This window comes from Hippocampus comes, unplaced genomic scaffold (genome assembly GCF_001891065.2).
Source record: "Hippocampus comes isolate QL1 unplaced genomic scaffold, H_comes_QL1_v1.1 scaffold155, whole genome shotgun sequence".
In the NCBI taxonomy this organism is placed as follows: Eukaryota; Metazoa; Chordata; class Actinopteri; order Syngnathiformes; family Syngnathidae; genus Hippocampus; species Hippocampus comes.
In genome coordinates this window covers 514,489-527,369 of record NW_017804967.1, presented here as the reverse complement: position 1 = coordinate 527,369, position 12,881 = coordinate 514,489, and the positions used below count along the sequence as shown (strand labels likewise).

The 12,881-nt window shown below is 41.1% G+C and overlaps 1 protein-coding gene and 2 non-coding genes across 3 annotated transcripts in view; 1 reads left to right on the top strand and 2 right to left on the bottom strand.

Annotated features, from left to right (window-relative positions):
- The first annotated feature begins 412 nt into the window (after nucleotides 1-412).
- ikbkb (inhibitor of nuclear factor kappa B kinase subunit beta) overlaps nucleotides 413-12,881 on the top strand; it is a 26,023-nt gene continuing 13,554 nt past the window's right edge. Inside the window, exons 1-9 of the mRNA XM_019886575.1 lie at nucleotides 413-538; nucleotides 1,600-1,737; nucleotides 3,884-3,978; nucleotides 7,472-7,592; nucleotides 8,523-8,592; nucleotides 10,236-10,456; nucleotides 11,108-11,208; nucleotides 11,289-11,338; nucleotides 11,431-11,530. Of these exons, the coding sequence (XP_019742134.1) occupies nucleotides 1,633-1,737; nucleotides 3,884-3,978; nucleotides 7,472-7,592; nucleotides 8,523-8,592; nucleotides 10,236-10,456; nucleotides 11,108-11,208; nucleotides 11,289-11,338; nucleotides 11,431-11,530 (863 nt within the window). The 5' untranslated portion in view covers nucleotides 413-538; nucleotides 1,600-1,632. The remainder of the gene's footprint in view (nucleotides 539-1,599; nucleotides 1,738-3,883; nucleotides 3,979-7,471; nucleotides 7,593-8,522; nucleotides 8,593-10,235; nucleotides 10,457-11,107; nucleotides 11,209-11,288; nucleotides 11,339-11,430; nucleotides 11,531-12,881) is intronic.
- trnas-cga (transfer RNA serine (anticodon CGA)) lies at nucleotides 12,145-12,226 on the bottom strand. Its single transcript has one exon. It is a non-coding gene; the product is annotated as a tRNA-Ser (tRNA).
- On the bottom strand, nucleotides 12,512-12,593 carry trnas-uga (transfer RNA serine (anticodon UGA)). Its single transcript has one exon. It is a non-coding gene; the product is annotated as a tRNA-Ser (tRNA).

Genomic DNA, 12,881 nt, shown 5'->3' with positions numbered 1-12,881 from the left:
CAGCATTTTGTTTTGTTTTTTTTTGCTTCAGACTGAGATTTAGCAACTTCGAAAACAGCATGCAACATGCTAATTTGTTGTAGCTTGCTGGCTTTGATAGATAGCTAGATACTATAGCTAGATGGGTGGCACTGGACTGACTGAACTACAGTCTGATAGAGAAATACGTTTTGCCAGGTGGCAAATTTGCTCAACTGTCTAATGGCAAAAGAGAAGTCCTTCAAAACAAGACCTCAAGGCAGATGTACTAACCACATGTGCACCATATGCTGCCTTCGGGTCTATAGATAATATGTACTACTGTACTATTTCTCCTTTTTGGCATGATTGAAAAAAAGTGTATTTGAAACGCGTCATCATTCAGCGATGACATTCGTTCAGAGAGCAGTTCACGTGACTGCCCCCGTGTGGGCGGAGCCTGCAGGTTTACAGGAAATCGCCGAATCAGGAAGTTAAACTTTTAGTGGAGATTTTTTTAGTTATCTAACAAAAATTGTGGACATTCACTGAGTCGGGACGCACAACTATCAGATAACAGGTAGGCGTCGTGTGCCATCGTCCATAACTTTGACTCGTGTGCTCGATAGGGGAAGTTTAGTGATAAATTCTATTGTAACACAGTTATAACACAGGCGCGTCCCTTTTCTGCGCAAATTACATGTTGATACATTCTCTTTATCAGTGCATAAACAAATAGAAGGTGCATACAAAGTGCATTCATGTGCACTTTGTGTCATTTCTGTAGCTGTAACTTATTCACTGTACAGCTACACACTCCCCGGCCAATTCATCACACTCCTACAAAATAATAACATCAAGATCTGTATAAAACACTTTTCAAAAGTTACTTATACTGACATTTGAATACCATTGTCCGTGTAACAATATATTTATCGGCGTGGCTGTAATCGTTTGGTTCACAGAATTAGTTAAATAAAAGGACAATGTAATATCGACAGGTCTACGAACATATGGGCACCGCTGTAAACTAAAGCGCTGATGATAAACAAACATTAAATTAATACTTTCTCTGGCATAATGCTTCTCCTGAAGTGGCTCATTTATATGTATTGTATGTTGTGGATTAAAAAAAAACTACATATTGATATTTACTGATACGTAAATTATTAATTACTAGTGTATTATGATGTCTGGTTTAATGTGTAGCCACTGTGAGGAGCTGGTTTGCAGAGTTGTTGTCATTGCAAATTAGATATGATTAGCATTTGTATGTGTGTGTGGGGGGGGGGCGTGTATTGACTGAACGGTATGTAGTTAAACACTTCCAAAGAATGATGCTGCCACAAACATGCTTCACTGTTGATATGGTGTTCTTAGGGTGTTGAGCAATGTTGTTTTGCGTCACACATTTCTTTTGGAGTTTTAGCCAAAAAGTTTAACGTTGGTTTTATTGGACGATAACATAATGTCCCAAACACATGGGAAAATGTGTGCAATGAGATTTCTTCGGAATTGTGGATGTTCTCTTGTTATTGTTGCCAAAGCAATCTCAAACGATTAATTCGAAAAGTATGCATTTTTCAGCAGCCTTAATACAAATGCTTGTTTTTTTTTGTGTGTGTGTGTGTGTGTGTGTAGGTGTGGCCGATTGCAGGAGCCCTGGTAAAGGCCATGAACCGTGTCCCCCTTCATCAGCCACAGAGCTGTGGGCCCTGGGAACTGAAGGAGCGTTTGGGCACGGGGGGCTTTGGGAATGTCACCAGATGGCAAAATAAGGTTTGCATTGCTACAGCATCTCCATCATCTCCAGTCACACGTCTTTGGTACTTTAAGATACACCGGCGCTACCAAAACATTAGGAGCTTTTCAAAGAAAGCAAGATAAATTGAGGAACCAGGGTGGGCTTTTGTGCTCAAAAGCCACATGTTTTTATTTTTTTAAACGGACAGATGGGTGAGGTCGTACATTAGGGAATAATAAAAATAAAGTTCAAGCGTTATTTTTGAGGGAAATTTATAGCATGTAAAGAAAAAAAACTTATGTTTTTTAACAACAGCTAAATTGAAATGAAGCACATTTTTCATCACCATTGCGAGACAAAACGGCATTATCAAATATTGATACTTGGTATCGGCGCTTACTCAAATGAAACAACTTGTACTCTTGCTGAAAAAAGTGGGTTTGGTGCATCTCGCCTGAACGTCGCAATTATTCCTCAAATGTCATCTCGTTTGACTTATTGACACTGTCAATATTAGGAACAGCTCTCAGTATGAAACAATGCAGTTCCAGTCTTTCCCACAAAACTATTCATCCATCCATTCTCTAATCCGTTTATCCTCACAAGGGTTGCGTCGGGGGGGTTGCTGGAGCCTATCCCTAGCTGTCTTTGGGCAGTATATGGGGTACACCCTGAACTGGTTGCCAGCCAATCGCAGCCACTCCACACTACAGCCACAATAAGAAACTATTGCTACGTGAATAAGTACTGTGTCCAAAAACTCCACAATACAATCTTTACAAGAGCCGATTTTGGTTGGAGCCCTTTTGTGGGCTGTCGTTGTTACATTATACAGATGTGCTTGATGTTGTAGTCAGCAAAAATACGTGAAACACTTTCAGCATATTTTTATGCTATAATTGGAGAGCCAAGTTTATTTTTAGAGCATAATTTGTACACAAGGCAAGTCAAGGTGTGTAGTGGGTAGTCAGTTAGTGTATATGGCGTCAAAAGCGTCATCTGCATTCAGGCGTTACTTTCCTGGCATTGTCCTGTCGCTCCAAGTTTCCTGCTTACGAGGAAACCTTGACCTTTTTTTTATAAGCAAAGTCATTAAAAAAACAAGAAAAGTTTTTATTTGTATTTAGCTGTTAAGGAAAGTTCTTTGTTTTTAATTAATAGACTTTGCACCCAAGAAGCTTTCTTATTTCAATTCAATGTGATCAAAAACAGTATAGTGACATCACTCCTATTCATAGGATGACAGCATTTTGGGAAGTCGTGTATGGAAGTATGAGCACACGCTCTTAACGGACCTTCCTCTTCCATTCTGTATAACTTCGTTTGCGTTAGTCACTAGCAGGAGTGTATACTGTTTGTTGATCACATTCCATGATAAGAGTGTTTCTAACTTTGAACAGTTTGTACGATTTGTACCATAAATATTTGAAAAACAGACCGAGGAATAACCCGCTCCAAAATAGGAAAGAAATTTGGGACTGCGGTGCCACTTGTTGCATTGGAAATGTCTACCCAAAAATAATGTTTTGAAATGACTACTTTCAATTACACATCATTTCAAAATATCGTCAGATATCTTAAGGTACTCCAAGCTTTGACAGTTTTTACGAATAAAACCTCTGTCTTGTTTTTAATGAACAACCTACTTTGCTAATCTATTTTAATGTTGCTCATGGTGGTGGTACTTGGAGAGCAGAGATATATATATTTTTTGAGGTGGTACTTAGTGTAAAATTTGAGCACCACTGGTTTCCAGTAATGGAAGAAGCAGAACATTGAGTACCTGAAGAGCGCACCGGTGATGATTAAACTTCCTTCTTCCCGTATGGATGACAATGCTGCGCGTTATGAGGAGGCAGTTCACGTTACGGGCAGCCTTGACCATGATGACGCCGTGAGAAACAGGGAATGAGATCTGTACTCTGTGTTGCTCATCACTTACTTAACTGATGTTATGCTATATGCTATGTCATTGGTTCTCTGCAGGCCATCACATTCATCGGATATTTTACCGCATATAAATAATAAATCACATCGTCATCATCCCTACTTTCGTCTTCTATTATTACTAATACATTATTCAAATCAATTTGATCGGTTAGCCTTTGATTTTTTATTTTTTGCAATCGTCTTGTGCAGTTTCCCTTTGATGGTGGTTTCATATTTCCAATGTGTTGGCAGGATACAGAAGAACAGATTGCAATCAAACAGTGCCGCCAAGAGCTGAGTGAGCGAAACAAAGAGAGATGGTGTCTGGAGATCCAGATCATGAAGAGGTCAGTTACTCAGCAAAAAAAAAAAAAAACAAAAAAACATCACAACTATCTTTGTAATGTGTTTCTTTTTTTTTTAATTCGCACTCAGTTGTGCTTCATAAAAACTAACAATTGGATAGAATGTAAAGAATCAAATGCTTTTTTTGCAGAGGATAAAGTACATATGCCTGTGACTGTTATATTGTGTTGCTGTACCGTTGATGCAATTCGCTAGCCCATTTATTAGTTGTCAGCATGAATCTAGAGAACAGTTTTTTTTTAAAACCCCAATGTGTAATCCTCTTTGTTTTATGTTTAGTTTTGACAGTAAACTTAAAATGGGAGGGATCGTGATTACACAGTTTCAAGCTTCTTTTTTGAAGAACTGCTCACTTGACCATACAGCATCCAACACAGACAGAGCTGATGTGACTTGCCATAAAGTGCCTGTTGTTGTCTTGTCGGTCCAAAGGACGTTCTTACAGAATTTTCGGGTTTTTTTTCTTCTTTCATTGGAAGAGTACCAACAATTTTATCCACGTGTTAGCATTTTGTGTTATTTTCTCTTCCCTATTTGAAAAAGATGTTCGTTTTAGCATGTCTAGTTTAGCTGTACAAACTTGTCTTAATTCTGGTGAGGAAATCAGGGGTTTTCCTCTTTCTTTTGATCAACCAATGCCTCTGGTTTTTTGCCTTCAGCTGTGTTTGAGAAGAAAAAAAAAAACAAGAAAGCAAATAAAACACTTGAGTTTGTTGTTGTGACTCACCGCAACACATTCCATGACATGTGTTTGACATTTGCGAGTTCCACCCCCATTTCTGTTTTCTCAACTTAAAACCGCTAGCCTAAAATAGTCGGAATGGCACGGGGCATTTAACAATAAGAGGTTTGGGTTTGAGGTGAGTGGTTATTTGTGGACTTGAAGTGGTTATTTCTGACACAATAAAGTGCCACCTACTCATTGTGCCCCACTTTGGTGTCATCATGTCCCCCCGCGTCTGTGTTGTGGGTGTGTCTTTTTTTTTTTTCTTTTACAAGACTGAAGACATCATACATGAATGTGTGTGTGTGTGTATACAGTATATGTGTGTGTAGTTGTGTGTCACTAAGTTCAAACGCGGCCATGAAAACATTTCAACAAGTGTGTTGTTCTCAGACAACCACAAAGCTCTGGACTCGTACACCCACGTTGTGACAAAGATTGTCAGGGCAAGCTATTATATAATCACGCTACAAATGCCTACATGCACGTATTGTGTAAAAACATGACCTTAATGGTGTTTTGGGATGAGATATTCTCGAGTTCGGACATACACTTTGTTCAGAAGGATTGTACGAGCCTGCTCCTTTAGAGCGTCTTCCTCCACTTCAATGTGTTTTTAATTCATTCACTCCCAAAGACGTTTTTAAACGTCTTTTCAGACTTGGTCTAGAATTGGCTGGTACTGAATGAGTTAAGTCGAATGTATTTTCCACAGGAGGTCATATGGTTTTTCTCGCGAAAGCATACGGTCTTTATCTTTTCAACACTCAAGTTTGTGAAAAGGGTTCAGTCATTTGACAAATGAACATGTCTGCCTGCGTCTTATTATTGCAGCGTCTCCCCGCTAATGCCGCTGTGATTAAATGTTCCACACTTTATGGCTGGAGCATATCAACTGAAGTTTGTTATCTCGACTTTTCTACTTCTGCTTTGTTAAAAGAGCGCCAGGCCGAGTGGTGTTGTTAAAGATGCCAAAATAGTTTATCCATTACATACCATCCATTGAGGTGGCAACTACAGCAGCATTGTATTTAAAGGGATGGACCTCCTGCTGTTGATTGATTAGTCAGTAAAAACTGATTGCGTCTTTGTGACAGGAATTCAGTGGAAACCTCCTTGAAACTACAGCAGCAGTTTCTGCACAGCGGAAATTTGCAGTGTTCAAACAATCACGGACCTCTTCGTGTCCAGCGGTGTGATTCCTCGCACGCCTTCCACTTTGAGAGTGTGTGCTATATTGTGTATCGAGGAGCTCAAACAGCCAGCCAGGCATATTCCACAATGCAAGCTTTTATTCACAAACCGCAGGCAGCAACCCTTCTGGGCCGCTCGCCAACGCCCGGGCATGATTGGCGACAACATCCAGTCGTCAATAAAGTCTGGCCTTCAAAATGCAAGCAGCTCTGACTGTTCCTCAAGTCAAAAACACAGGATTAGCGACTAATCGGCACCACGTTCGTAACCCTTCATGCGCTCTGTAATCTGATAACATGATAAACTGTCCACTGTAGTAATCGCTGTCCCTGAAAGGGTTAAAATCGCAAAGTCAATTAATCGACTAGTTTGTACAACCCCTACTATGCAATAAACGATGCTTGGGGCAGCTATGATTCTTTTTTTCTTCACTGTGAGTCAGTGATCTCTTTGTAGCGACACCTCACTCATCAGTCATACGAGTTTTTGGGTTCGGTATTGTTTGAGACAGAGGGCAGCCCCACCCGAAACTGCTGCTGCTCAAGGTTTCTTCCCGCTAAAAGGGCGTTTTCCTCACCATTGTTGCCAAGTGATTACTCACAAGGGATCTATTGCAGGGGTCCCCAACCTTTTTTGCCTCACGGACCGGTTTAATGTCAGATAGTATTTTCAGGGACCGGCCTTTAAAGGCCGGATAAATACAACAAAATAATATGATATGACCGGCATGAAAACTGTGGTATTTTCGAAACATAATAATAAACACAAACCACGACACCGGGAACGTCCTATCTGGCCGGAACATTCTCTGGTTGCTATGGTAACATTGAAACGTGCCTTCAAAATAAGATAGACCGCAAATACAAAAAATACGACTCTCCCATCGCCACATATTATGCAGATTGGGCTTGGTGCGTGGGAATCTCCCGTTGTGATCAATCCGGATTTAAGTAGGACTCCTGACACTGTCTATTCAATGTAGCGTTCTTTTTCTTGAAAGTCGTAGGCTTCTCCACAGTCTCCTGGCTGGGCCTTTCCCCCTGCCCAAAGAAACTTTCCAAAAGAGCTTTGCTTTATACTCATTTTGCTAGCTCCTGGGCTTCATTTTAGCGGTAACCTATCACGTGACTGACAAGCGCGCCTTCACCCGCGTCTAGAATGACATATTGTAGACGGATGTAACAGAGGATCCAGTAATTTTTCAAAATAAGACATCTTTCAGATTCCGAAATGAATAAAATGGAAGGAATGCAAGTTATTTATTCTTTCTGTGGGGCCTGGCACTAAATGGCCCACGGACCGGTACCGGTTCGCGGCCTGGGGGTTGGGGACCTCTGATCTATTGCGTGTCTCTAATATCATAATAAAGAAGTCTGGGGCAAAACATGCCCCATATGAAATGTTTCTTGTGATTGTTTGTTGTGGTAAATAGAGGTGAATCACTAAATTGGAGCTTCCGGACACCACGTTGGGATGCACTGATTTTATAGTACTGTACAAAACTTGTTCTTGTCTTTTTAGCAAATCATTTAAAAGATTAAAAACTTTATGACCAGGTTGGATCATGTCAACGTGGTGGCAGCGAGGGAGGTTCCCGAAGGGATGCAAAAACTTGTGGCTACCAACGACCTGCCGCTGCTGGCCATGGAATACTGCCAAGGAGGGGATCTGAGAAAGGTAAAAAGAAATACGACTGCTGTTATATGCAAAAAATGGGTCAATCTCGCTTCAAAAGTACCTTTGGCATCCTCATTAGACAGTGATTGCGAAAATGTTGTAGAATAATGAAACTGAGGTCACCGTAAAGTGTCAAATGGATGCTGTCAAGCTCACCATGTCTACTCTGTCATCGTGAAATATCATTTATATGAAAACCTTAAAAAAAAATGTTAAACGACACAGTCGGCTTGCTCACTGACTCATGTTGCTAAGTGAAGGGTCACCATGCGCTAAATAAATGATAACATAACGTCAAAAATATCCACCCAGTCTGGAAGCTCACATATATGTGTCAGCTTGCTGTTATTTTCGATTTAGAAAAGCTCAAAGGCACCTTTTAGTGATATTCTAAGAATGAAGAGATACGCAGCATCATTTCTTCACCTGTGCCACTTTTTTTCCCCCATCAAAGAGTCATTTGAGTTTTTGAGTTTGTCGGGAGCAGCGAATAGTGTGCATGTTTTTTTTTTTGTTTTTTTTTTAAGATGAAATCAGTCAGTTATGCAGAATATTAACACCAGACAAAACAAAATACCAACTGTCACGAACCACAAAGCCAGTGAAAGCAAGTTGTAGGCAGATGTCGGGTCAGTCTTATCCTTTTTGTCAGGTTTCCACCATTGAGTGATTGCCGTTTTTTGTTCGAAACGTCAATATAAATCCTTTGCTGAGTTACCAGTTTGTTCCCTCTCTACACAAAACTAGAAACAACAACTTTGAGTCCATCGTTGGGTTTGTGTGTTACAATCTGAGCCCATGCATGAACGCAATGCACTTAATGGATGGAAAATTCTCTAATGGCGACGAAATGAGGACATGCTCTAAATCACAAGGGCAGATTCATATGACGTGGTCATTACTCTTGTTTTGTGTCTCTTCCCTCCGCAGTATCTGAACCTCTTGGAGAACTGCTGTGGAATGCGCGAGGGCTCCGTTTTGATTCTGTTGTGCGACATTTGTGAGTATCACCGCCAGCATTGTGACTTTGGTGAAAGTAGCTATTATTTGATTAATTTCACGTCTGAGTGAGCTGGCAGGATGATTGACTTCCTGTCCTTTAAAAACCGGGGTAATTTCGCCTGTATCATGATGTCACCGCTGGCGCGAAACCGCAGCGCTTAGTCACCATGGCGACAGCTCACACACAGGCAGAAGCGTCAGCATCGGACCACGGCGCTTGCTTTCGTAACATACGAGCACTCAGTGGCGCTGCTCTCCCAATGTATACACTTTTGACATGAGGCACACACACACAATTACACTGTAACATGCACACACATATTGAAGTATGCGTACATCCTATGACTGGTTAAACAGTCATCATCCAGGACCCACAAAAACTCACTCTTTGACGCAAACGTTTTGTGGAATTTTTTTTCCCGCTAAACACTGTTTTTGATGCCAGATGGATGGTTGTTTTAGCTTACCACTGGCCACGCCTCCATCCCGAGTCGTCACACGCAAAACATCCTGACAGGAAGTTTCTTCCACTTGGGATATACCAACACTCACAAAAGGCAGGCTATGCTCATGTGAGTTCAGCTAATTAACCCTTTCAGGGACAGCGGTTACTCCAGTGGACAGCTTATCATGTTATCAGTTTGCAGGGTGCATGATTTGGTTACATTTTACTCCCCTACATTAACATTCAAAAGGGAACTAAAGGCTAAACATTTCTACACAATATAATCTTTGTGTCCGAACAGTATTCTGATTGACATTGTGTTTGGGGAATGAAGAAGAAGAATTAAGCGGATCTGTTTTCATTAATGTCAGGGTGCTGCCATTTGCCCTCTGCTGAGATTGACAACAAACTGCCTTCTGGCTCGCATTGCAAACATCATGGCTCACCTCCGCCTCAAAGTGCCATCATAATGACCAACATTAAACTACAATATGTTTTCATAAAGAACAAGGCAGACGGTGTAAAATATGGGGGAAAAAAATACTGTACTAATTCCAATTACAATATATACGACTTAAAATCATGTAACCAATGCAAATGCAAACATTAGACCCCAAAAAACAGTCAAGAGGGAGGAGCAGGGTGACCTTGACAAATTGCATTCACAAAATACTGAGGAAACTAAATCCAAACCATACAAAGTCATGAAAACCAAAAGAATCCAAAGTAACAAACAAAAAACATGGCTGAAGCAAAAAACTAACAGTAACAGAAACAATGGCAGAGAGAAACAATGACCCGACACCAAGTGGTCATGCTGGGAGTCCTTTTAAACAGACACTAATGACACAATAACCAACAGGTGTGCAGCTGCAAGGTGGAGCCCTACAGTGCCACCTGTTGGTCACAAACAGAACCATGACACACCTGTTTTTATGGGTTTGGGCAGATATTGTCATACGAATGTCATTAAAATGAGGAAAGTTAAAAAAAAAAAAAACATGGCAAACAGAGTTTTGGAAACTCTGAACCCTGGAGCCAATTTTTCTTAAACCCAAAACAGACCTTAGATTGATCAAAATATGAGTCCAGTTCATAGAAACTTAATTCTCTGGAGATTCCTGTGATGAAAGGGGTATTCGGCGGTGAATCTTGCCTAATTGGTCCCATTCTGCTTTTCTTTTTCTTCCTCTTAGCCTCCGCTCTGACCTACCTCCACAAGAAGCGGATCATCCACCGAGATTTGAAACCTGAAAACATTGTACTGCAGCAGGGAGAGAAGCGAGTGAGTTCAAACGTCCCCCTCGCCCATGTCACATACGCCCAAAGCAGAAGGACGAGGTCAGATTTTCGCCTTTTGCCATCTTTGGCCTTTTGTTTCGACAGATTTTCCACTACAAGCCTTAGTTTGACTTTATGACGGAAAACCAAATCCTGCAATTTATCCTTGGGCTTCTAAGGTTGAGATCTCTTTTTTATAAGCTTACATCACGATCCATCTTCCATTCGGGAGAGCGTTATCCAACACAGTTCCGACATCAAGGGACATTCTTGAGTACTTATTAAGTTAAGTAATAATCATTCATATAAGATTTTTTTTTTTTTAAATCATCATTTTATGTGCCCCGCGAAAGCAAATCAAACATGGCAACTTCCACGAGGCTTGCTAAAATATGGACCAAAATTTCAAATTCTCATATGTAATAAATAAGAAAGATACTGTAAACATTTTCTCGTCGGCAAACATCCTATTACAGTAACTTAAACAATAGTTCAATAAACTCTTATTCTTGACGTGTGATTTCCATCATAATGGCCCTCCAACGGAAATGGTAACTAAAATGTGGCCCACGACGAAAATGGGTTTGACACCCCTGCTTTAGAATGTTCTTGGCAGCTTATAAATCCGTTTTATATGAGATTTTCAAAAAAAAAAGAAGAATGAAGGAAATGTTTCCCAAAAATCTTATGTCCAATAAACAAGTGCTTGTCTTAACTTTACATGTCCAGATTTTATTACATTTTTTTTTGCACGTTTCACGATCCACCTCTTTGGGGGTGTGTACAGCCCAAAGTGAGTGAACTTGAGGAGGAGATGATGCACCTGCAACAAGACATTCTGGACGTTCAGCGTCAGCCATGGAGGAGTGGAGAGGCTCTGGACACACTGTGAGTCACATTCAAACGACTGTTTAATCGGAACAATTAACTGGTCTAAGAACTGCCTTTTAAACCCGCTTCCCTTTTAGTGAAGGGAAAGCCATGGAAATGGTGCGCAAGCTGAGAGAGAAACCGAAAGGTTTGGATTTTTCATACATTGTTTTTTCCCTTCGGAGCACTTTTTTCTCTCCGTGTAAATAAACTTTTTCTGCTTCCTGTCTGGCAACCCAGAGCAGCGTTGCTCTGGGGATGGTCAGGAAATCTTGCGTCTGGTGGTTCAGGCGATGCAGTTCTATGAGAGGAAGCTACGAGACTTCTACACACACCTCAGGTACTGATGGAACTGTCGATCCACTACAAAAACACAAGCAGTTCCTAAAACGTCGAAATGGGGGGAAAAAAATGTGAGTTTATCACAGGGAGTGGGGTAATTTAGAGTGGAATGTTATTTTCTACACAGCAGCTGCTGTCCTTCATTGCTTTGTTGACAATTTTTACTGGTTTCCTTCATTGTATTCATACTGCATGCAATGTTCCCTCAAAGCTGCCCGAGTGAGCTTTTGCGCATTTCTCTCACCCTCTGAGCGCACACACCATGCACATATTACATTTCGACAGTCATTCCTTCATTTCCACTCCACCTTAATCTAAAAACAGGACACCAGACTATTCCCACTTACATTTCAGTTTCAGTCTGTGATAGTTTGATGTGTACATTGACACACATTCCCTCACGCTCACCACGGACAAAAGGCTGCAGGCGACGCGTGGATTTCTCTATTCAGGAAGTCCAAATGTGGACATAGTTCACGAGCCTCTTGAATGAGGCTTTTTCGCATGTTTCAAAGTTCAGGTGACGATGAATTTTGGTGACTGTAGCTATGTTAAAAACATGCAAATTACAATCTCATGTGTACCTTTGGAGGTTCTTCTCAAAAAGATAGACGTTATTGGCAGGATTCGAACCTGCGCGGGTATAACCCAATGGATTTCGAATCCATCGCCTTAACCACTCGGCCACAACAACACATTTATGTTCTCATACGTCTCGTTTTTGTAGGAGAATACTTAATTTTGAGCGTCAAACCTGGTTCACCTCGAGCCCGAGTCCTTAGACAATGGCAGCTATTTTGTAGCAAAAATGTTGGTGTGGCCCCGTGATAAAGATGACAGACGAGAAATCCAGCTGGGTCAGCCGGCCCAGGTTGAAGTCCTGTCGACAGTGAATTTAGTTCGGAAATTTGACAGAAAACACGGTGACTCTCTCAAAGAGAAGCACAGAATTACAGAAAATTTTGCACTACAACGCGCTCGTTGTCGGCAGGATTTGAACCTGCGCGGGAAGACCCCAATGGATTTCAAGTCCATCGCCTTAACCACTCGGCCACGACAACACATTTGCTTAAGTATAGGTGACATTTTTGTAGGCGAATACTTAATTTTGAGCTTGAACTGGTTGACCCTGAGCCTGAGTCCTGAGCCAATGGCAGCCATTTTGCAGCACATATGTTGGCGTGGCCCCGTGATGAAGATGATGGATGAGAAATCCAGTTGGGTCTCCCTACCCAGGTTGAAGTCCTGTCGACAGTAAATACTGTACAGTTAGATTTGGTATAAAACATGCTGACTCTCTCAAAGAGAATCATAGAATTTGCGAAAATGTCTTTCCAAGAGATGCTCGT